Raw genomic sequence first — 24,824 nt, 5'->3', positions numbered from 1 at the left:
TTGCATCGTCCCACTCATATAAACTAGTGAGCTCTATCAACTTTACACTGTAGGCCAACAAGATTCTCCTGCTGTATTGATCTACTGCCAGTGTAAGGAAATACATCCACAGCTCATATAGAGGCAAGTGAGATCAGTTATCAGCTAATATTGATAAGTGAAATATAATAAATAAATCATAAATTGGGTGTTTTGGAGAGATATGTACAGAATAAATACTATCATGTGTTTAGTGTCTTTGAGTCCTTTCATTTCAAAACCTCCCAAGACAAATTGAGGGGGATTCCCTTGGGTACACAACAAAGTCACACAAATGAAACAAAGAAACAAACTTTCTTTAGAAATTGTTTTAATATAAACATTCAAATTTAACATACAAAATAACAGCTGAAGGACTTGCATTCTCGGCTTATCGCAAATACGCTAATCAATATATATTTTTGACAAAAGAAAGTCAATTGCACGTAAGTGGAGAACACTATTGGATGTAATCCTTGACTAGTGATGCGTTTTAAGGGCCTTCCCCGTCGGTCACCGGGCAGGTTATTCACAGCGTGCAGCGTCTCTGTGGCAGTCTCAAATACACGGGCCAAATAAAATACTTTGCAGGCAGCCATTTTACTTCATGGCAGAAATGTTTCACTTTTTTTTAATAACTTAAAACAAAGTGAAATAATGAGTCAATCTCTTCCCTCGGGACACACCGGGACAAAAAGACACATACTTGTCGCAGTATCACTATTAGGGGGGAAATCATCCTTTAAAACACTCAAGACGTCAAACACCACAGCAGGACGTCTGTCCAGCCAAACTCCAGCCCCGGGTAAAAAGGAAAATAAAGGCGAAATTAAAACTGACAGTACGAAAACAACAAAAACAGGGAACATGTAAAATAAATAGAGAAAAAATCAAGACGTGTCATTTAGCAGGATCTATACTTACGTACATGATGTAAGGTGATATAAGTGGCCCAGAGTTTTGGACAATCGGGAGTTCATTGGCTTCTGTGATGAATGTCTTTGTTCTCCGGCGTCTCATACCATAGGGAGAGACTAGTGGAGGAGCAACTAGCCGCCAGCCCCTCTCTGGTTAACCTAGGCAGCGGCCTTTTGATTAGTCTTGTCTGATTGGTGCTAGTGAGAATTCTCTTTTTTGGAGGGGACGGGGTGGGGGGGGGGGGGGGGGGGGGAGAGAGACGGGGGGAGGGGGGGGGCACACTGAAGGGTGCAGTGGGGGTCAGTGATCCGCTGTTTAGCATGAGCCTAAATTTAAGGGCTCACTTAGACTCACTCCCACCTCTTGACACTTGTCAACAAGTTTCCTCAGTTTATCAGTTTTACCTCCCTCTGCAGCTTCAAACAGCAGGCGCTGTGGAGAGGGAGAGGGAGGGGGGGTAGGGAAGGAGGGCAGGTGAACATGCGTGCATATTGGCGGAACAAAAAAAAGAGTACAAACTTGTTCAGAGGTATGTGTATGTGTGTGTGTGTATGTGTGTGTGTGTGTATGTGTGTGTGTGACTGAGTAGAGAAACTGAGGAGGGAGAGCAATTACATCTTTCCATAGGGTAGCACACAGTGGAAGCTTTTGCAGGGCTTGCTGATAGAGAAGTCGCACCTACAAAACAAACAAGGAAACAAACAAAGAAACAGCAGACGCGGGAGCAGCGTGTCAGTTCAGCAGAGGACGAGGACGGCACAGGACGACGGCCATGAGGATGAGGTCAGAGGTTTTAGTGATGTGGTCTTATTCCAACAACACCCAACGTTTACTGAGCGACCAAATCCAAACATTTGTCACCATCAAATGTGAGCCTGTCGTACATTACATTCTCTTGAACAGTGACAAACTGCCTGCAGGGGGAAGAATAGATTCAACAAAATAAAGCAAAGACATGGAACAGCTGGGTCATGGTAAATATGCAACGCATTTTCAAGCAAACACTGACATACAAAATGTTGGGGCAGAACGATATCAACAGAGAAGGTTAGACAGGAAGTTGAGACGTGACGCAAACATTCCAGACCTCTCTTCCATGTCATCCTTTCACTCCGCTTCCCTTCTTCCTGTTCTTTCATCCATCCCTACCCTGACCCTCTCTGGCCCCGCCCCTCCCTGACCCCTGACCCTCTCTAACTCACCTCCGATCGCTCCTTCAGCTCCTTTTCCACAGTGATAGCTCTGCCAAGAAACAGCAGAAAAGCCTGTCAGCTTCAGCTCAGGCAAACAAACGGCCCAACCAACTCCACCATCTAATTGCATTTCACCCCCTTAAGAGCAACTCATTTTAAAATACAAACGTTCTGTATGTGTGCCGAGCTCGAAATTGTGGATGAATAAGAGCCTTTTACGTGGAAAAATGTCTTCAACATGTTCAGAGAAGTGAGAAACCACCAAGTTAATTCGTCACCATTCTATACCGGAAACAAGCATACTGTTCGGCGGAAGAGAACGTTTGGACTTACATTTTCCAGATGGCCAGACAGTTAGGAATGCTACTGCTCAATGTTCTGGCCTGGAATTTCAGATGTTCAACATTTCCGTCCTGCCACTCTTGATGCAGCAACCTACACGACAACAGATCAATACTAACCGTCGGGACATTACACACTAGACAGCAGCAAATCAAACCCCAGCCAAAAGTCTTCCATCTATTTACAACAATAGCACCAACAGACGCATCAAACAAATGACTCCAGACATAATAACCAAAACACCGATCAGCCTGTACCTTAATAATACAACAAATAGGATCCAAGACAACTCTGACCTGGAATCTAATTTTGAAGCAGGCCACTGTATATATTTACAACATTTATCACCTTCCCTACTCATTGTATTGAATACCGGGTGCACAGGTGAAGCTCGGCACTGTTGCAAACATGGGATACACTGTATGAGTTCTAAAGGTTAGGATACTCAGACATTGAGAGCTGTTACTACCATGGACAACCAGTAGGAAGTCGCTTGCAAGGCATTGGAACATATACAGGCTAGGTGGACAGCGCGTTGGGTACCTCAGGGCCAGTTCAGTGTTGGAGGGCATGGTGTACCTCAACCTCTCCAGGACAAGGGGGTGCTGGGACTGAGGGAGGCAGCTCAGGTAGTGAGACACCGCCTACAGAGTACAAGTCAAAAGGCTTTGGAGCACAGAAACACACACAACCGAGTTTGGAGAAAGAATGTAGCAAAGAATGTAGTAAAGTCAGATACAGAACGTGTCGTCTCTAGCGGTAGGCTGACCGACAGAGGAAGAGGAAGTGGGTCGGACCCGGACGCTGGGTTCACCTTGTTGTGGAAGCGGAAGGAGCTCCAGTACTGGGCGGAGCTGAACGGGACCTCGAGTCTGGAGGGGACCGTCACCAGGCAACGCTGGACCAGATCTGCAAACATTCTGCTGGTGGATTGGCTTCCCACAAGTTTACTACTAGTAAAGAGGAGATAACTGGAGAGAGAACATGAGGACGTTAGGCAGGTTTCTGGTCCAATCCCCACCTGGTAGTGTGGATGCACTTTTAATAGTAAGTCAGCACTTTGTAGTGGTTCACTACTGATCACCTGCATGCCCAGAATTAAGATCTTCAGATCTGCCAGAGACACTCAACACCCAATGTCAGACTTGACTCCCTCTAGAGATCTTTAGCATTCTGTTGCTTTGCTTTTATCGTCAAATGATCTTTGGTCTTCCGATCATAACATGACTCGGTAGTAGTAAAGAGCTCGTACAGCTTTTCAAAAGTAAAATTCAAGCACTTTCACTGTGCTTTGTCAAAGCTTTCACAGCACCTCACAGTTTTGGTAATCTAATTTAAAATGATAATTTGCTCACCACACTAGATTGAATGTTATGGTGCATTTATTTTTTATAAATATCAAGATACTTATTTAAATATCAATAAGCGAAATGAATTGAGTGGCCTAATCATGGTACACTAGAACAATAAGTGAGTAGGCTAACCTGTATTATTAAGTATGACAAGTTAAAGTGCAGGGACTGTAATCAATCAATCAGCTCATTTAGACTTGTTTATTTCCTTAACTTAATTAAATTAATGTAATCAGCTTACCGATTTATGACGACGGTGTTTAGGCTAGCTTACACAAAGTTCAAGCACTTTCAAGCACTTGATTCAAAATTCCAGCACTTGCCCAACCTTGAAAACACCAAATTCAAGCATTTTCAAGGATGTCAAGCACCTATGCAAACCCTAGTAGTAGTACAGGTACGTACATTATTGATCCCTGGGGGGAAATTAGTCATACGTAGTAGTGTATGAATGGTTATGGCGGGTGAGAGCTAAAATAAGTGATACAATTTGCAGGCTAATGATATCACTCACTCCATCCAGAGTTTGTGAAGAGCGTCCAGCTGCATGACCGAGCCCAGCGCCCTCTCGAAGGCGTCCACCGCTTCACTAACACTGCCGTGAACCCACTGCCAGCAACTGCAGGGGGATGACAAACCAGCCCACTGTCACTCTCTCTGAATCAAACAGGCTTTCTGGAAGTTAAAGATCTCATGCAGCAGTTACTGTCAGGAAGCCAAAATGTTCGACCCAGTAATGAATCCAGCAAGTTAAACCCAAAGGCTAAATGGAAGCCTGTGGAACAGCGATATCAAGAGTAGCTAAAAGCAGTGCTCACCAGTGAACCAGGTTTAGGTAAGGCATCTGTACTCACCAGTGAACCAGGTTTAGGTAAGGCATCTGTACTCACCAGTGAACCAGGTTTAGGTAAGGCATCTGTACTCACCAGTGAACCAGGTTTAGGTAAGGCATCTGTACTCACCAGTGAACCAGGTTTAGATAAGGCATCCCTACTCACCAGTGAACCAGGTTTAGGTAAGGCATCTGTACTCACCAGTGAACCAGGTTTAGATAAGGCATCTGTACTCACCAGTGAACCAGGTTTAGGTAAGGCATCTGTACTCACCAGTAAACCAGGTTTAGGTAAGGCATCTGTACTCACCAGTGAACCAGGTTTAGGTAAGGCATCTGTACTCACCAGTGAACCAGGTTTAGGTAAGGCATCTGTACTCACCAGTGAATCAGGTTTAGGTAAGGCATCTGTACTCACCAGTAAACCAGGTTTAGGTAAGGCATCTGTACTCACCAGTGAACCAGGTTTAGATAAGGCATCCCTACTCACCAGTGAACCAGGTTTAGGTAAGGCATCTGTACTTACCAGTGAACCAGGTTTAGGTAAGGCATCTGTACTCACCAGTGAACCAGGTTTAGGTAAGGCATCTGTACTCACCAGTGAACCAGGTTTAGGTAAGGCATCTGTACTCACCAGTGAACCAGGTTTAGGTAAGGCATCTGTACTCACCAGTGAACCAGGTTTAGATAAGGCATCTGTACTCACCAGTGAACCAGGTTTAGATAAGGCATCTGTACTCACCAGTGAACCAGGTTTAGGTAAGGCATCCCTACTCACCAGTGAACCAGGTTTAGGTAAGGCATCTGTACTCACCAGTGAACCAGGTTTAGGTAAGGCATCCCTACTCACCAGTGAACCAGGTTTAGGTAAGGCATCTGTACTCACCAGTGAACCAGGTTTAGGTAAGGCATCTGTACTCACCAGTGAACCAGGTTTAGGTAAGGCATCTGTACTCACCAGTGAACCAGGTTTAGGTAAGGCATCTGTCGGCTGATTTGCTCCTGAAGTTTCTTTTTGATAACTGGACATCTTAGGATATCCTCTGTTGGAATGCCAAGGATGTACCTTAAAAAGAAATGATTCCACCAAAAGTCAATCAAAATCAATTCTCTCAATTCTAGACGGATTCTCATCTAGCTTGTGTGCAACTGTACCTGAGCACATCTAGAGGCTGCCGTTCACTTTGATCATCCTCACAGAAAGACAGAACAAAACCTCGAAACAGAGGACCAATGATCTCAGTCTTCTCCTGCGCAGAGACAAACAGAATATCAGCGTCGACAGTGATGATATTATGATTATTATTATTATATTAAGCACAAAACGTCCAGATGGATGATGTTTTTTTCTCTTCCTTGCTGCAGGCCTCAACAACGAGCCTCACCTGAGCGATCAGGAACTTGCAGGCGTGATAGAAGATCTCTGCGTTCTGATGACACTGAGACAGGGCCCGGAGCCACGCTCTCACGGCCTCGTCGCTGTCCCCGACGCGGACGTGGAGATCGGCCAGGGCGTCCAGCAGGATGCAGGAGTCTGGGCACGACTCCAGCAGGGAATGGCACAGCTCTACTCCCTCCTTATGCCTGCACAAGATCGTGCCAAGAACATATTTAAAGGTGGTCGAGGCTGACCTTAAAGGGATAGTGTGCTATTTTGGACATGTAACCCTATTTGTGGTGTGCCTACCATGAACCTGAAACATACTCATCGTTCCAGTATTGAGCTAGCTGCAGTTTTTATGCAGGCTCTCACTCGGCTACAAAAGAAGTCAATGGGGCATACGTAAATGTGTTGGAAGAACTATAGTACATGTGCTTCTCCGAGAAGGGAAGCACAGGGTGTAATCTTCCCAGTCTCAGTATGCTCTCCAGTGAAATGATGGTCTATGTTTCAGGTTCATGGTGGACAGACCACCAATAGGGCTAAATGTCAAAAATAACACTACCTCTTTAACTGCAAATACCACCACCGTATTAGACGTGAAGTGTGCACGGACACAGTAGGTGAGGCTGAGAGTGAGAGCTGAACTCATTCATTCATTCATTCATTTTATTTTATTCCACACATGGGCATGTATCACAATATCCAACATATACAGTACATGACAAATGCACCCTCTTCTGCCCATGGGCGAAAAGGAGCAGGAAGAAGAAAATATCCTAAGATGTCCACTCACCTTCCCAACAGACTGTTGAGAGTGATGAGGTTTGTGTGGAGAGGCAGACAGGCTAGGGTCCTCTCGCGCTGAGGTAGACTCTCGTCTGTGCACTGGCGAACCGCATCTACAGGCGAGGGCAGTCACATCTTATGTTCAACTATTGACCGAATGTGACTCAGCAAAATGTCATGTAAATCCCATAGACTTCATTAAGCCAGAGATATCCAATCGCCAGAGGTAAAATGCATATAATCATGAGAAACTAGAGCTAAAGCCAGTGCGAAACAGAAGATGTGGACAGTTTTAATGTGCATACTAGTTTGAAACAACAATGTGAAATTTAAAGGGGCGCTACATGTACAGGGCAACATCCTGGTACTCCAGCTCACCTTCAAACAGAGCGACGAGTATGTTGGGGGGCGTGCTGATGTCCTGTGCCGTCTGCCAGGGGAGGAGGAAGGGCTCTCTGCTGACCAGCCTGGAGGGGTTGGAGTTGGCCGGGTCGTACAGGCTGGCAGGCAGGCTGTCGAACTCCGTCAGGTGGATGTAGGACAGCCAGGCGAGGGTGCGGTCGGCAACCGTCAGGTGGTCGGCGATGCTCCTCTCATTGGCTGATTTCAAGGCACTCTGGAAAGAAAACAAAAAACAAAATGTTGATGATGTTGCATCGTCCCAGGCTGTTGTCTTTAATCTTGCCGGTATTTAATTTGTGGCCTGTTGTGTTCTTCTGACACGTGGTTTGTGAGCTCTACCCCACGTTGTGTCTAGGAAGTGTTGTTGTGTCTAGGACATGTTGTTGTGTCTAGGACGTGTTGTTGTGTCTAGGACGTGTTGTTGTGTCTAGGACGTGTTGTTGTGTCTAGGACGTGTTGTTGTGTCTAGGACGTGTTGTTGTGTCTAGGACGTGTTGTTGTGTCTAGGACGTGTTGTTGTGTCTAGGAAGTGTTGTGTCTAGGAAGTGTTGTTGTGTCTAGGAAGTGTTGTTGTGTCTAGGAAGTATTTGATGTCGGAGGATCCTATCCGCTTCTCTGTCCTCTATGACCCTGTTTAGACTTGCTTTTAAAATGTGTTTTGGCCGATCAGATCACAAGTGGACCGTGAGACACATCATTGTTTATATCTGTGTCTATCATGCTTCTCCTAATGTGTCCAGCTGACCACTTGTGTTCATATAGTAACCATAGTAACTCACTCACTGCTTCCTGTGTGGGTGTCGCACAGCTGTTCCATGTAAACAAATCAATAATCAGTCGGTTTGACTTCAAAAATGTAAAACTAATGTACATAATAGGACTATTCCAACTGGCAAACATTTTGAAATATTATCCTGCATTGATGACTTGTTTTCCTGTTATGTCTTTGTCAGGGACCCATCAGGACGCATTAGTGTTTAGACTACTAAAGATATGTGGTCAAATGCGTCCCAGACCACCTTGGCAAGTGGTTTGAATAAACGTATCACAATGCATTTTAGTGGTAGTTTACCTTGTATTTAGCATTTTAAAAACAAGTCTAAACAGGGTCTGTGTCACGTTTCAGGTGTCGGTTTGACTCGCCTGCAGGAAGGCCAGGGCACTCTGCATTCTTCCGGTGAACAGGCTGAGCTGAACCCTGAACAGCAGCGCCTCCATCAGCTGGAAGGACAGCTGCTCCGTCAGGCCTTGAACGGCACAGTTCAGCAGATACCTCAGCAGACGGTCACACACGTAGTCCTTCCCCTCGAAAGAGCTCTCCAAGGTCAAGTACTGTGAAGAAAAGACACAAGTACAATGCTATCTTATTGTGTGGTACATATCGGGGTATAAAAACAATAAAAGGTACACTATCGAAGGGTGAGAGGCTATTTTAATGAACTTACGGTCCACCACACTTGGCAGTGGGGGGCGTGCTCCACGGCCATCTCGCACATCTCCTGCACCTCCTCCCTGGTCCCTCGACGGGAGAATAGGGAGAGGTAGTGGCACCAGATCTCGGGGTTGTCCTGGTTGTCCTCCAGGGCGCGAGACAGCGTGTTTAACGCAGCGTCCAAGCACTCGGACGATGATCTAGGGGGGCAAAATGCAGCACCCATTCAGCGTCCATGATGTACGTTAACAGTAGGTCTTCCTCTATAAGGTCGTGATCACACTCAGAACGCTGCTTTTGTTGAAAAGGCAGAGACGGATGCGCCTTTTTGTTGCCATAACAACGTGCCCTAGGCAAAAGTTGGGGCACTTGGACAACTTGGGGAACCTGGATCACTACGCCCCCTAAAAGGCAGAGCATTTTTTTGGTGAGTGTGCTACATTTTATTGCCGTGCGGTTGCTCCCCATCAATAACAATAGCACGACAGGCGGTGCGTTTCGGAAAAAAGTGGTTAAGTGTGACCACGGCCTTTTGGGGGGGTCTTGGTCCGAATGAACCCCTCCACGTACATTTCTTTCTGGCTGAGGTACTTGAACGTCAGTTTGATCCAGAGCTGAGCGTCGCGAGGGCTCTCCAGGACACTGGTCTCCAGGTTTGATATGTCGTCTGTCTCGCTGACAAAGTAGCGCTTGTCCTCCGGCGTCACACACACATCCAGCACAGGCAAGCTGGTCTTGGAAGCACCGTCTGTAACAGAATAATCAGACAACGGAGGTTGACAAATGAGAGAAACTTATACGGACTATACACACTCGTTCTGCACAGTTTAACAGGGGCAAGTGCTGATTGTACACTTCCAGAACTTGATTTTTTGTTTTGCCTGCATTTGAATCAATTAGTTGAGATTGATGTTGCAAAACAGGAACAGACCAACACTGAAGCTGTAGAAAACCCAGCGCTCACCATATTTCACCGGAGCCGTAATCCTCTCCATAATCTCGTCCTCGCTGTCCTCACTGGTGTTGGGGACAGCCTGCCATGCCGGCTTTGGCCTCCATTTCCTGACGTCTTTACATGTGGTGAAGGGAGGGACTGAGGAGAAGAAAAACAACGTTAACAAACAGCAAACAGATTCAGTGATTTTTATAATTCATATAAATTGTCACTTACTATGTCGTTTGCCTTCATTCACTTTGCTCACAAGGAGGACAGCCTTCTGGTCCATGCTCATGCGGTCCTTGTTTGAGCCGAACACCTTCTTGATATACTTTTCTGGAAACAAACACATTCAATTTCAGTCTGATCCTTTGCTTTAAAAAACTAAAAAATCCACTGCGTGTAGTAGGCGGCTTAAAACGGGATGTGCGCACACACCTGTGGCGGCACAGATCTCCTCAGTAGTGCTGCTCTCTGAGCAGCCAATCAGAGGAAGGTTGTAGGACAGGATATCCTGGAACAGCTGGTTTCCAGTGAAAGTGCAGTTCCTCATGTGCTGCCTACAAGTGCATTGCATGGAGAGGAAACCAGCGTCAGGTGATGCTAAACGAACACATTTGGGATGAGATTGGGATGAAGCACGCTGGTCACACAGGGACGCACCACTGGCAGTCGTCGTCATTGCACATGCCCGTGAGGTCGAAGCGGCAGAAATACTTTTTGGGCTCTATGACGTTACTGTGAGATACGGAGCTGAGGGATAACTTCTCCTTAGTCCTGAAGTACGGACTGAACCTGAAAAAGATCACAAGGTGAATAAGATATATTTTGAGCCTTGATAAGATACTTTTGATAAATAATACAAGTGCAAATCTATGTTACCTGTAGGATTTGAAGACTAAGAGAGGGCTTCGATATGGTCCAAAGGGAGCTGGCTTCAGCTCTGCACGGCCCGCATGAGTGGCCATCGACTCTACATCCACGGGTATCACCTGCACGTCAAAACACACGGATCCTTTCTGTCAGGCAGTGCCTACAGTGGACTGATTCTGGGTTCTATAGCAAACACTATGCATTCCAAAGTAGTAAAAAACCTATTATTATTAACTATTAATTGAATTAGCCCCAACCCTATTCCGAAACCTAACCTTAAACCTAACCCTAAATAACCTCTGCATTTATGGGAACTAGCATGACCATGTTACTACCCTTTTAATAGCAGACATTTCGACATGTCATAGTAGGGTAAACACGGGTGGAATTAATGACATTTTTCAGTTTACCTGTAATGTAAGAGATTGTAAATTGTATTATGCTTTTCTGTCATCTGAAAGTTGACTCGATTAAACAGTTTGTGTTTTCCGACTTGGTTGTGATTGAACTGTGTTATGCTGTTGCTGCTAATCTGGAGGGTAAATAATCTGGAGGGTAAATAATTTGGAGGGTAAATAATCTGTTTTACTGTTTGATGTATTGTATTCAGTGTTACTGGTCTGTTGTTGAGTGACTGTTGTTACTGGAGTGACTGTCTTTGCTGATGATGTGTAGAGTAAATTAATGTATTGAAGAATGCAAGTAGTGAAGACATGTTGTTTCCACATCCACACTCAAAACAGTTATGCTAGCTATCAGTTGCTGTACTAGACACGACAAATGCATCATGTGGGCATTCTATTGCTGAAATTCTAATCACACACGTGATGGTACAGCTGTACGCATCAGAGGGCTGAGGGGTGACCTGACCTTTCCAGGAGGCTGTTTCACCACAGCGCCCCCTATGGCCCGCAACTCCCCCTGCAGCAGCTCTCCCAGTCTGGCCTGCTGCTGGTACTTCTGCTTCAAGGCATCCACGTCCAGCCCCAGGAACAGCTCTGATTGGTCGGTTCCACCCATGACTGCTTTGGCTGGCTTGGTTATACTGTCTTTGACTGAACCCGAAGCGAGCTCCAGCTTGGGTTTGGTGAAGGAGCCCGACTCAGGGAAGGAACGCCGCCGGTTGCCTTTGGTGGAGGGCGCGGGTTCGAGGTCGTTGTCCTCGGCTTCTGTGGTGTCTTCGCTGTCCAAGGTCAGCTTGTCCTGAGTGAGGTCGTGCAGGGAGGGCTGGGGTACGGGGAAGGGGCTGGAGGGTGGGGGCGGCGGGGTCTGGGGGCGAGGAGGGGTGGAGGTCAGCAGGGGGGGCTCCAGAGGCGGCCCTCGGTTATGCATGGCCTGCGCTTCCTTCAGCTTCTGGATTTTGAGGGCGTACTCGGACTCCAGCTGCTGCAGCCGCTTCTTCTGGGCGATGAGCTCAGCGAAGTGGCGCTCGGAGCCCGGAGGAGCGCCGTCGACACGCTGCCGTTTCCCAGGCTGAGGGTGAACATAGAAAATGGGTTATGTTGGGCTCACACTCCAGGGTGTATTCCCCGATTCACCACCCCCAAAAATGTGAATCCGGTCGGTAACGATGTTTTGCACAGATTATCTTGTAATGTGAGGGGTTTACAGATCCAATCTTAAACTTCCCGATCTGCTCGCAGACTCATCGGCGCTGACCTGATAGTATCAAACATGTTTGATATTTAGGATTTAAAGACCACAATAGCCCATCACACCAGGTGGTTTGTTGCCCCCTTGGGCAGGATAATATTAATTAGAAAGGGTGCTTAAAGAACACAGCATTAATGCATTTTGTTAGTGTAACTGAGTTAAAATGGTTGAAGTCACGCCTCAGTTTATATGTAATAGCCTGCCACAGGATCCAGTAAGAACATGTCATTTTTCCTAATACCGTGTTTATCGGATTTGTTTCTCATGAATCAGATATTGGGCTTCAATCTGATTTGTGTATCATATTATTTATATGTAATATCACAGGATCCGGGATAAGAAAATGTAATACAGTCAGTGTTTATCTGATTTGTTTCTCATAAAGCAGATTTTATTTTGTTTAGGGTGTATAGAAAGATAAGATAATATTGTTTGCGAAAACGGCAAATAAATAAAGTTGATATCTATCTAGAGCACTTCCATGATCCTCCCTCTTAAACACCCATTATATTTTTTGTTTGCCTTCAGCACTAGATTATGCTCTTAGTCACATGTTTTAGAAAGGACTTCTGGGAAGTAGTAGCTTTTCTTATGTTAAATGCAATTATTGTAAGTCGCTATGGATAAAAGCGTCAGCTAAATGACTGTAATGCTGAATTGAATGTTCATTCTAACAAAGAGCCAAACTTAAAAAATAAAAACCAGGCCAGGTCCAGCCTGGCTTATGTGCGTGGCTGGCTTGTTTCTGTTCAGGACTGGTAGGACGGAAGCTAGTCATGCCACTGAAATAGCTGTGAATTGAAATGACATGAAATAATGTCTGATAAATTAAGATAGGTCTTGTCGCCTGGACACATCAGTTCCAATGCTTCCAATGCTAATCCAGCACAATAAGAGCAGGATAGCCAGTTAGCTCATGAGCTCACAACAACTAGCAGCAGCTTCCATAACATTAATGGTAGCGGTCAGTGGCTAAAGCAGTTACACTGATGATTCCTGTAACGTTAGCTATTTTGCTGCAATTGGTTCAACTTCTGTTTCTGGACAAATGTAAGGGATAAAAAGGTTGGAGTGAAAGGGTGAACGTGTGGAGGTTTGGGGTATAGTAGGTAGATAGTAGGGCTACACAATTAGGCGTGTATTCATCATTATTGCGATTTTGACCACTGCGATACACTAACTGTGACAAGCCGCGATTAATGCATTCCTTTGAGTTGCCCGCTGCATTAAAAATCACACCCAACAGGTGGTGAAGTAAGCAGTTTATGAGTGATCTCTACAGGTGTGCTACAGTATTGGCTACTCCCGATTGGTCTAAATCTCATGCTACGAATGGACATACACGCACGTATGGACACACACTTCACTTATAGAAGGGGCTGCACGCTTAAGCCTTTGAGGACACCTACTGTTCACTGGTCCTAATAACATCACGTTTCTCAGAAACAATTTGTTTTTTAAGAGCATGTTCATAGTAGCCTAATGTGATAGTAAATCTTTGATATTGTATTAATTATATGATGTTTTAATTATTTCTCCAAGTGTCCTATGTGATAGCTATCACCCTATGCAACTTTTGAAAGCACAAGCTGTGTTAAAAATCACACATTTCTGGATTTAAACAATTCTACTCAGCGTGAGCACAACAAATCAGAGAAATTTGTGTTGAGTGCGCTGAAATACACTGACGAATCACAGGCGTTTGTGCTGTCTGTCGAATCACGTTGAGTTAATCACTGATATTGTGTTTGCTACCGCAGGTTTTGACATGCAGATATACGCCAACACTCACCAGGAAGTGGCTGGTATCGGTGGGGCGTTTTAGGCGCCACCCCACTGCCACCCGCGCTTGGGCCAGTTCCTTCTGCAGCTTCATGCCGTGGTTCCTCTTCACCGACACGCGGTGCTCAACGCGGTACACCTACGGAGAGGGGCAGCGATGGCCAGGTTACTAAACTTACAGCAGCTTCACAGACAATCGTGTCAAACACAATATGCATGATTTGAAATCAAATTACCAAGTAATCTTATCAAATTCAACAAGACCAACCTTGCAGAATGTTTGCATGCCCACCTATTTTGATTCATCATGCCATTTTGAGCAAAAAAAAGAAAAACCAGGCCAGATCCAGCCTGGCTTATGTGCGTGGCTGGTTATTTCATTAAGGGGGAAACGGAAGTCCACCGGATGTATAAAACGTAAACAACAGCGTTTGTTTAGCTACATATAGAGTAGAGGAGTTTCGCTCAGCATAGACAGTAATCTCTGAGAATGTCCCGCATGGGAGTCCAATGCTCCAACCACTACTCTACTTGTGGAATTTAGGTAAGGGTTAAAAAGGTTGGAGTGAAAGGATGAGCGTGTGGAGGTTTGGGGTTTAGTCCCATAAAGTCATCCCCACCGGGTCTTGAAACCTGGTCTCCCGGGTGGGAGTCCAATGCCCTCACCACTACTCTACTTGTGCAGTGGAGATCAGTGGGTTGGTTTTGATGTCCTTCTTGAATTTGGTTTGCTGGGACTACTGCCTCTTGTGGTGCCAACAGCGAGATGCAGGCCAACATTGTCGGGAGTAAGGGAGGGAGTGATAACCCGACAAACGCTATACTAGCTGCACGGCTGGCCAGCCACGCACAAAAGTAATGGAAATATTAAGTATGGATAAATGGGCCCTTTCCTGAATTCAGGCTACAATTAATTTGCTTGGAATGAACAGAAACAGCTCTTTCCATAACTATCCTTCTTCAGCACTTCTTCAAAAGAACTATCCAGCAGTAACTTAAAACATGGGCAACACTGCCTATATACCTAAGCTTTGGTTTATTTCACAGCGTTCCTCAGGTCAGTGTTAATTTTGTTGACGAGAACTATGACGAAAACTATTCGTCAACGACATTTTTTGGGTTATCGTCACGAGACGATAAAAATGAATGTATGATGACAAAAACTATGACTATATCTATTCACATTTTCGTCAACAAATAAAAACTAGACTAAAATGGTTATGGAGGGACCTATGGGAAAAGTTCAAATCAGAATGTCGAGGTTCGGGATGTGCGCAGTTGGCCTACATTTGAATAGTACCGTTGCTACACCGGCCGGCGGGAAGTCAACTAACAGCATACGACTGCTGCGCCTGAACTGTTCAGTAAATTACCACAGTTCAGAAATGTCTTTGTCAACGTTCGCACACACCGGGAGAAAGAGGGGAGCAGACATCTGGATAAACTTCATATTTGATGCAAAGGAAAACAAAACCATTTGTAAATCGTGTGGGGTGAAAATGACTGGCAAAAATACAACAAACTTAAAGCGACATTTGGAGAACAGTCATCCCGAAATTCACGAGAAGGTAAGCACCCCCCCACCCCCGGCTAACGTTACTGTATTAGCTAAACCCAAGCTGGTGTGTTTCTGAAATACTTCAAATACAATACAAGCTAAAAGAAACCAGTGTTTCACGTAGGTTTGTGGCGGGGGAGAACTAGAGTGTCTGATCATTGCAACGCTAACGTTAGTGGCTAGCTAATGTTAGGTACAGGTTAGCTAGCAACAAGTGGGGCTATGCTTGTGGCGGCTGGCGGGGGTATCTAGCGTTAGCTAGTCTGGGTAAGCTAGCTAAGCAACTACTGCTGCTGTCTAATGTTATACTGTAGCTAGATGGATAAGACACGAACAGTAAGCTACCTGGCGCCGCCATAGCCCCTCTCCTCCGGTGTGACGTTAGCTAGCCTGTGCCTGATGTTAGCTAGTCTGACTAGCCAACTAGTGCTGACATGATAATGTTATAGTTTGCTATATCAGGCACAAACACAGTTAGCATCAGACTGGGGGAGAGGAATGCTTCATTATGAAACTGTCTGACAGAAGCAGCCACGCTTCTGTCAGTCTGCCCCAGGGCAGCTGTGGCTACAGATGTATCTGACCACCACCGGTATGACTGTCTGAATGAGTACTGGACTCTGTAAAGCCCTCTGGGTTTCATGAAGGACGCTATATAAATCCAACTTGATTGATTGAACTAAGCCTGTTAAATTTGAGTTGTCTAAATCTATGGTAGATTTTGTCGACTAAAATCGTAATGATATTTAGTCAACTAAAACTAGACTAAAACTAAAACAAGTCAGATGACTAAAATATGACTAAAACTAAATGGCATTTTAGTCAAAAAACTATGACTAAAACAAAATCATAATTTGCTGTCAAAATTAACACTGCCTCAGGTTCTGCATCCATCCATCCATCCACACACCCACCTGCTCTTGCAGCTTCTTGAGGAGGGTCCTGTTGGCGCTGACGATCTTCTCGGACGCCAGCAGCTGCTCTTTCAGCTTGAACACCTTGGCTTCCGCTACCTTCAGAGACTCCTGCTTCTTGACTTCCTGCTGGAGCAGCTGGCTCAGCATGGCCTCGTCTTTCTGCAGCAGGGTTCTGAGAAGGAACGTTAAAAAGGGGACAGAGAGAAAGAACACATTAGCCCCGGGGTGTTTGTGTGAAACACCATAACCTGTAATCCACAGGCTTCTTCTATTACAGGGGTGACGGTCACAATGCGATGTTGAAACGCTGACATTTTTCATGGGTTGGGATGCGATGAGAATCTCTCTCACTGACTGAAATGTCTCAATGAAAACATCTGCCACTGCGCTTTTGTCTTTGGTGATGCAGCGGACCTCACCCGTGTTTGGTCAGCCTGTCCTCTGCTTGGCTCAGGCGGAGTTCGGCCGCTGCTCTGGCCATCGAATCCGCCTCGGAATCTGACCCGGCCGGAGAGGGGACACCGTGGGGACTGTGGTCCTTCAGAATCCTCTGCTTCTCACGACTGTAATTACAGACCAGAGAGCTCATGTTTAGGACCCATTTTCCATCAGGCGCACCATAATAGAGTGCTGAGGTCTGGTGTCACTTTGTAGGCTGAAAGGTAGCAATGATGCCACTGGGTCCCAAGTCCAAAATTCCTACGGGAAAGATGAATGGGATTTGCGAAAAATGCAGCAAATAAGTGTTTAACAGAGACTCCCAGAATAGAGTGCGTTTTGTTAAAACACATAATTGAAGATGGGTTTTGTGAATTTTGAAGCCTTTAGTTGGTTCTGAGTTCAATGTTGCTAGTGATATGCTAAACATTTTTGTAGCTGGACATGAGACACGAGTCGAATGTCTTTCTTCCCGCCATTTTTACTGGGCTAGCTATATATATGCATGTGAAATTAGCATTTGTTGTAGCTAAATCTGTCCAAAGACAAAACATTTTTTTCAGCAGATGATATCTTGGTTAAGATTGATCTAGCTAAGGCAGTTTTGCGTTTATATGTGTGGTACAGTATTTAGTCAGTTTGGCAAATGCCATGATCTCTAGGGCTATGAAAAACATGGCGGCCATTTGACTGTTGTAGTCCAGTTTCAATAATGTTAGCATATCTCAACATCGACCTCAGAATAACTAAAGGCTTCAAAATTCACAAAATCTTCAATTATGCGTTTTAACTTTTAGAACAAAACATACTCTATTCTGGGAGTCTGTTAAACACAGACCTTATTTTCTGCATTTTTTTGCAAATCCCCTTCATTTTTCCCATAGGGATTTTGTACTGAAGATTTAATGGCAGCGATGATTACTTTTCAGCCTACAAAATGACAACATCTCCTCACCACTATTTTTGGCCACCATTTTGGTTTGGGCATACACCATGTCACACCATTAAACACTTGAATACTCAGTGGTACACTCAATCTTATCTTTTTCCAAAATCGATCTTGATATTCTTACGTTGGCATCCGCCATTTTGTAGTTATTGGATATATTACAGTACCTGGCTATTTCCTCTTTGAGTAGGCGGTACTCCGCCTTCTTGGCAGCCGGCAGGGTTTCTGGCGCTCTCACTGGGTTGTTCTCCTTCTCGGACCGCAGGGCTGCTGTGGGCTTCGCTGCCTGGGACTTCAAAGAGTAACAGCTAGCTTATAATTATGCAAGCGAATCTCATACTGTATTGAGATATATACACAAGGCTGTGAGCACCACAGAGAACAGACATTAATACCATTGGTCTTCGGGTTTAGATAGAGGAAGTAGTCTAGATGGGGTAAAACAAGTCCCCCTATCTTAATGGCGTTTCCTAGTAATGTTGTTAACATCCACGTAGTGTGCAGTAGCCGGCCGACTCACCTCAACAGTTCTCCGAGCCTCCTTGATCATGAACTCCAGTCCTCCGAAGACCAACGGAGTGGAGGAGCTGCCGGCCTCGACCGTCTGCAGGTCGTCCGAGTCGCTGTCGTCCGAGTCGTTCAACTGCACCACCACCGCTTTGTGTCTGGGGAGCTATAAACACGCAACAGACCATGGTGGAGAGTGGGTGATGATGACGTGGGAATTACAGTCAACTGCAATAGATACTGTGGTTCTTTTGCTAATGGTTGTTCTCTCATTATGAGACTGTAGCTTGTCTGCCTGTTGCAATCACGTGACTATTTGATGTGCAGAATTCAGATGGAGGGCAAGAATTTACTGCGCAAATTGGAAATGGAGTAAAGTAAGCAGGCTACATAAAGTCTAGAGACTTACAACTATTTTTTGTGCGGCTGGGTCCACAGCCTCGGAACCAAAGTAGCATTCAACAACTGCCATCTTGTTTTTTAGTAAACGTGCCAAATATCTTGCTCCTTTCAGTCATATCGTTCCGTTTAAATAGATTCTGTTGTGGCTTTTAGCTCAATCAGACAAGCATTGTGTCACTAAAGAACATGATATCAAAATAAAAAAGACATGAGTTGTGAAAATCGTGAATCCTTCTCTCGTCCGTTGGTGGGTGATAAGATGTTTTTGTCTGTCACACGTGCCCAGGATGTGTACTATTCTTAGAACAAGACCATATACATGCCTCAGTTGGTCTTGTGACTATCAGTATCCGGTGACGATCAAGTGTCTATCTAAGAATTCAGCTGACCACTGATATATGAGGTCATATTTGGAGGACTCTAACCATTGGACTGAAACTATGTAATAGATACAGACTACAGATTATATAGAGGTGCCAAGCTGAAGGCAGTTTTGTCTGAGCAGGGAACACTGAATGCTATAGCGTTTCATTGTGACTGAACCAGATATCTGTATGTTGTTTTTCTAAATAAAGGTAAAATATGACCTACAATTCAGCTTCCGGCAAACTGTTTTCCTCTCTAATCATTGATTCTTCAATAACAGACAAATCTTGTCTGCACCCCCTTTTTGTTGTGGTTTTTGTTGTTGTTGAAAAACAATAAAAAATGTTGATCAATAAAAATAACAGACAGATCAATAAACCATTATGTCGGGGGGGGGCTATTAAGAATTCCGTGGTTCACCTGGCTGTCAGGAAGGCAGATGTCCAGGAAAAGACAAAAATGGTCAACTTCAACAGGATGTAGCGCTTCACTGTAATAATCTGCGCCCCGGGCTGATGTAACAGTTAGTTGGGGGGTGCATTATAAATAAAAATAACATAACATAACACTGCAGGAATACCACGGCTACTCTGACCAAACGTTGTGCGATCCCCTTGACCTTCTCGCCAACACACTAGACTGAAGGGACGTCTCACCACCAGCGGGACTCTGGGGACGTGGTGACCTCTGGTGAACTTGCTGCTGCGGGTTGGCAGCGCCGTGTTCAGGCTGACCGTGCTCAGGTTGCCCCTGGGCGCGGGCTGCAGGACGGCGCTCGGCGCGGGGGAGGGAGACCGGGGAGCGCTGCTGGCGGCGTTCTCCTGAGGGAGAGACGGGGACAGAGGACTGAAACATTCCTCCAGAGGACAGACCAGGGGGGGTTTCACAACGCTGGCTAAGGGAGTGAGCCTGACTTCTGCAACGAGTACAACCTGGAAACACTTCAAATCTGGACACGGACTGAAGTAAAAAAGAAAAAAGAAAAAAAAAGAAATTATTATATATATATATATATATAAATAATTTCCAGGTTTTACTTTGTGCAGAAGTCAGTCTTTTTGGAACACCCCCCCCCCCCAGGTTCTGGTCATCCACACAGAACCTCACTAAGCTGCCATCATGAGGATCTGGAAAACATAAACAGACTGATCTATGCATCCTTGGCTGAAAGGAAATAACTCAAGTGAGACCTAATTTCACAGCGAGCTCTACCAGCTGTTCATCATACAGTACGAGAGAAACGTGTGCGCGACAGTTTGCCGTCGTGCGGCGCTGGCTAGTAAACGCACCTCCGGCGTGGCGACCCGTTTGTTGGCCATGGACATGAGGCAGGTCTCACGAAGCAGCATCTCCTCCTCCTCTTCTTCGTCTGCGAAGGGCGGCTTTGGGGGCTGCTCGGGCTCGTCGGGCGGCGGGGGCATCGGTGGGGGCGGCGGCGGGGGCGCGGCCGGGATCGCAGACAGGAAACGCTGGCCTAAATCCTACATGGACAAGTACCCGTTTTAACTGAAGTCAACATTACCAACATAAGCGTATTCTTGTATGTACCATTGGCTAAAACTACATAGCAGCTAGAACTGGAATGGACCATACCATTCCATATTGGGGGGAGTCCATTGAGAAGGTTGGCATGTGAGGAAAGCACTTCGGGATATCGTCAGAAAACGGCTCGTGCACTGGGGACGATGCTGGAAAGAGTCAAGCACAGGGTGTCAGAGAAGAAAGCTACATGCCTCACAGTTGCTGTTCACAGTGTAACACTACCAATCACTCTCACACACCCACACACAGACAGACACACACACACTCCAGTCAATGTCCTCGCAATGTAATTAATGGCAGGTGAGCTGGGTGCTCACCTGGTGAATTGGTCTCACTGTCAGTATCCATGGCCACTTCGTCGTAGTTGTCGTACTGGTAGAGGTTCCCGGACGTGTCCAGTCCCTGTTTGCCCGCAGACTTCCTGTCGCCATCCCTGGACTGAGAAGAGAGTTTCCCTGATCGCCTCAGTATTCAGATCGCTACACTTGTTCTGCAGGCGCGCACTGAGCTACAGTGGAAGTCAAAGGAGCCATGAAATGTCGGAAAATGTACGATAAACGCGCTTTTTTCCGAGATGGGAAGCACAGGGTGTGATAATCGTACCTGTCTCAATATGCTCTCCTGTGAAATTTATCGCAATCCAAAACCGAATGTTGTTCGGTATTTGAACTAACCAAGTTAAGCACAAATGATTATTCTTGTGCCGTGGTGGTAGGGATACCGACTTGTAGCTGGTGGTAGAGATTTCTCACTCAAACGATATCAGGACCCGTCGTCCTCGGCGCTCTCACCTTGCTCCTGGTCTGCCTCTTGGCCCCGACCAGCTTCATGAAGCGGTTGTACTGCTCGTCCTGATTGGACAGGTCCCGGATCTTCCGGATCTCGTCCTCCCTCTTCCGGCGTTCCTCCTCCTCCTGGCGCCGTTTCTCCTCCTGCTCCCGCTGGTGCTGGAGCTTCCAGGTCCGCAGCTGCTGCTTCCGGAACGCCTGCTTAGCTGCCGACCCTGGAGGAGGTGGGGGGTAAGATACTTTTGATGCGAGTACGAAAATATTACATCTTTCCCCAAACCACGGGAGCCCTTGACTGTGGTATTTAAAGGACCTAGACACAAACTGAGCACACTACTCTTCTCACCTGAACCCTTATCACCAGGGCTGAGGGTTTTCCTCCCGGAGTGGGGCTTGGCTGGAGCTCTGGCCCTCTCCGAAGGGACCTTGACCCCAGGCTTGGCCCACTCCCTCTCCTGGGGCTTGGCCTGGGCTTTAGCCTTTTCTGCGGCCGCGGACGAGGCTGACCTGGTGGTGACCCGGCCCCTGTCCGGCGGACTCGCCCCGGGGCCGGGGCCCGAGCCGGCGCTCTTCTCCTTGGCGGTGGCGCTGGCGCTCTTCTCCTGCGAGGGCTTGGCCTTGGTGATCTTCTCCTTGCTCTCCTTCATCACCTGCTGCTCCTTCTGCTGCCACTTCCTGCTGGCCGACTGCAGGGCCAGGAGCCGCAGCTGCATCTCCGACATCTCCTCGTCTTCATCCTTCCCCTTGGTCTTGGCCTGGTGCGGAGCGCAGGGCTAAATACAACGCAGGTCTTGTGAGAAGCTGCCACAGACCATTTCATCCACATTGGACAAAGAGAGACATTTCCAGTCCCGAGTAAAAGGGTGAGACATTGAACATAAGCTCTGACACTGGTGTACTGCGGGGTTCCCATTAGGGCTGTACTAGGATACACTGTAAAACAACAACAATGTGTGTGCTATACATGCAAAAGCAAACACAGTACAATGTACTTAGCCTCAGGACAAGAAGTCAGGAAGTAAATGTGAGATGCATACTTTGACTGGGGACGGAGGGGAGTCCTCCGATTCGCTGCAGCAAATACATTTGCTCTTTTCCTCCTCATTCTCTCCCTTCTCTTCGTCCCCTGAAAAGACAAAGACCATAGGAGTGACCTGCTGTGTTCCTTTAAGAGCAGAACTATAGGCTACAGTATCACATCTGATTGGGTTTGAGGAACCAAAGGAGCAGAGTTTGGCATTTCATAGCGAGGTAAACACACCTTCAGAAGTACTAGCAGTCAGGTCGATTACATTCTCCGTCCCAGGGTCCTTCACCCCTTCCTTGTCCTCCTCCTCTTTTGAGCCTTCCTTTCCATCCTCTTCCTTCTCGGACTCTGGTTTGGTTTTCAGAGCATCGAGCTCTGCTGGCGTGAGGAGTTTCTGGCGGAGAGGCTTGAGGTTGAAAGCCTGGAAAGCCTTTTTCTCCTCTCGCTCAGCGGACAACACCTCCTCTGCTGCAGCAGCAGCAGCAGCAGCAGCAGCAGCTTCATCGGGAACACTTTTGGTCTCGGGTACTGGCTCGGCTTTGGGAATACTGACAGGAACCTCTGTTTTCGAGGGAGACGACTCTTCGGGTTTGAGAGCCATCGTTTCCTCTTTTCTAATACATTCGAGCTCCAACTGAATCTGCTTATACTTTGATAGCAAATCCTCAAAGCTCTCGTCAACACCATTTTCGGTTTTGGCAACGTTATGTACTTGTTTCCTCCCCGGATTCCTCCCCGGTAACTTTTCTGAAGATGGGGGGTGAAGGAAAGACATGAGTGATGACAGGTGGACAAATACAACGGATGGACAGGTGAATACAAAATGGTAAGACAACAAAAACAACATTACAAATGCTCAGTTCAAGTGACTTAGTGTTGAAGCTATTCATGTTCTCATCCGTAAAAGCTTAAATTAGGTCTCAAATTTGTTTTAAGCATTTCTGTTGTTGTTGTAAGCATTTCTGAACGGAAAATGTTTTGTTCACATCCAACATAGATTACATTACTTTAAATGGAATGGAAAAAGTTTCAGATATGGCTAACGTAGGCTAAATATACAGGCGACATGTCCATGCAAAAGAGACAGACATGTCAGGTCTCCCAGTGGATATTAAGTTTGACCATCTCCGGCTGCTTACCACCCGATGTTGTCAATTAGCTCAATGAGGTATCTCCCCGGAGACCATTTTCATAGATAGAATGAATATGATGCCATGTCAAAGGATACTTATTATAGTTGAGTCTCTGCTGTTGCTGTGATTCTCTCCGGGCCCATAACGACCAGAGGGAGGTCTACCGGTCTCTCTCCCTCCCCCACCACCACCGTCTCCCCAGCAGCCTCTGTACCAGTCCTCGTGTCCTTCATCTGGCTTCCCCCGATGTCGAAATCTTCCCAAGGCACTGTGACTTCGTTCCCAGAAGCTGGAGCGCGGGCCCTGGTCACAATGAGGTCCTTGACCAGATAGAGGAGGTCGGTCAGGTCCGCTGGGTCCGCCTTGTTGTCTGTGATTCGTGGGAAAGGGACTGTGCAAGTGAGGTCCACGGTTGTATGGCATTAAATGTCGAAAATCTGATTGATGAGGGACCATCAGCGGCGGTAACATATGTGGCTTTTGTTTTGATTTCCGATTAGTTCGTGTTGAGTTGGTGTTCGTGCTACTGCTAGGCCTCAAACCCTGCTGTACAAACACCTTTTCCTCGGTTTCGTCATCGCAAATCTCTCCGTCTTCCAACTCCCCCTCTTCTCTCGGAGATAGATTGCTTGATTTTAAATCCATTGTGTAATCTACAGTTTGACAGCTGGTATAAGTACTTATACGCAACAAATCTATATATAATTACAAAATGTGACTTATTAATTGGTTGCTAGCTAGGCTAAAACGAATATAAGGCTGGCTAGCCCAGTTAGCCTGACTGCTAGCTTCACCCTTCTTCCGTCTGAGCTGAGGTTGCCAAATGTTACGTCATATCCCCCAATAGGGGTGTTGACTTAATTATTTTCGGTGTGCTTCTTCCAAATCCATATAATATAAGCCATTTGTTTCAAGGTTTGTTATCGAGGCGGATAACAAAGTCGTTTGCCCTATCTGCCTGCTCTTTTCACTTCAACGTTTTAATAGCGATGTTACGCTCGATATAAGCTAGGCTACTGTACCTACCTTCCGACACAAATGTTGTGAAATTTGGCACACACGTGACCGTCGATTATGTCAGGCAAGCGCCCGACATTGTCGACTTATGAACACTGCACACTTTTCTTGTTTACACAGACCCATATATCTCTCTACAGTCTTCAGTCGCCAGTATGGATTAGAACCTCAATTTCGTGACCATTCTCTGGTTAAGATGTTTTGATGACTGATTTGACTTCGATGGACCTTTTATAAAATAAATAAAATAATAAAAAAAAGCCCACAGCCCCCTCC

At 46.1% G+C, this 24,824-nt stretch overlaps 1 protein-coding gene across 3 annotated transcripts; it reads right to left on the bottom strand.

Moving 5' to 3' along the window:
* Nucleotides 1-390: 390 nt before the first annotated feature.
* Nucleotides 391-24,424, bottom strand: zfc3h1 (zinc finger C3H1-type containing). Of its 3 annotated transcripts, XM_084450965.1 has the most exons (35): nucleotides 23,627-24,424; nucleotides 22,633-23,145; nucleotides 22,409-22,497; nucleotides 21,718-22,144; nucleotides 21,375-21,586; nucleotides 20,901-21,021; nucleotides 20,635-20,729; nucleotides 20,331-20,522; nucleotides 19,698-19,862; nucleotides 18,287-18,439; nucleotides 17,934-18,058; nucleotides 16,799-16,942; nucleotides 16,377-16,551; nucleotides 13,915-14,043; nucleotides 11,340-11,942; nucleotides 10,479-10,588; nucleotides 10,260-10,391; nucleotides 10,035-10,156; nucleotides 9,831-9,932; nucleotides 9,624-9,752; nucleotides 9,230-9,407; nucleotides 8,673-8,859; nucleotides 8,371-8,559; nucleotides 7,204-7,441; nucleotides 6,833-6,938; nucleotides 6,041-6,239; nucleotides 5,811-5,905; nucleotides 5,614-5,721; nucleotides 4,338-4,442; nucleotides 3,286-3,442; nucleotides 3,015-3,115; nucleotides 2,463-2,564; nucleotides 2,139-2,178; nucleotides 1,552-1,614; nucleotides 391-1,368 (listed from the first exon to the last, which is right to left on the bottom strand). In XM_084450965.1, exons 1-35 carry the CDS (start codon nucleotides 24,174-24,176, stop codon nucleotides 1,252-1,254), a joined length of 6,273 nt encoding a protein of 2,090 aa, XP_084307091.1. In that variant the 5' UTR covers nucleotides 24,177-24,424; the 3' UTR covers nucleotides 391-1,251. The 3 variants fall into 3 exon arrangements, with proteins under 3 accessions (XP_084307091.1, XP_084307089.1, XP_084307090.1); XM_084450963.1 differs by having other exon boundaries at nucleotides 391-1,614; XM_084450964.1 differs by having other exon boundaries at nucleotides 391-1,614; nucleotides 20,919-21,021.
* Between the last annotated feature and the right edge of the window lie 400 nt (nucleotides 24,425-24,824).

Source organism: Borostomias antarcticus (genome assembly GCF_949987555.1).
Source record: "Borostomias antarcticus genome assembly, chromosome: 16".
In the NCBI taxonomy this organism is placed as follows: domain Eukaryota; kingdom Metazoa; phylum Chordata; class Actinopteri; order Stomiiformes; family Stomiidae; genus Borostomias; species Borostomias antarcticus.
This window is presented reverse-complemented; position numbering and strand designations above follow the sequence as displayed.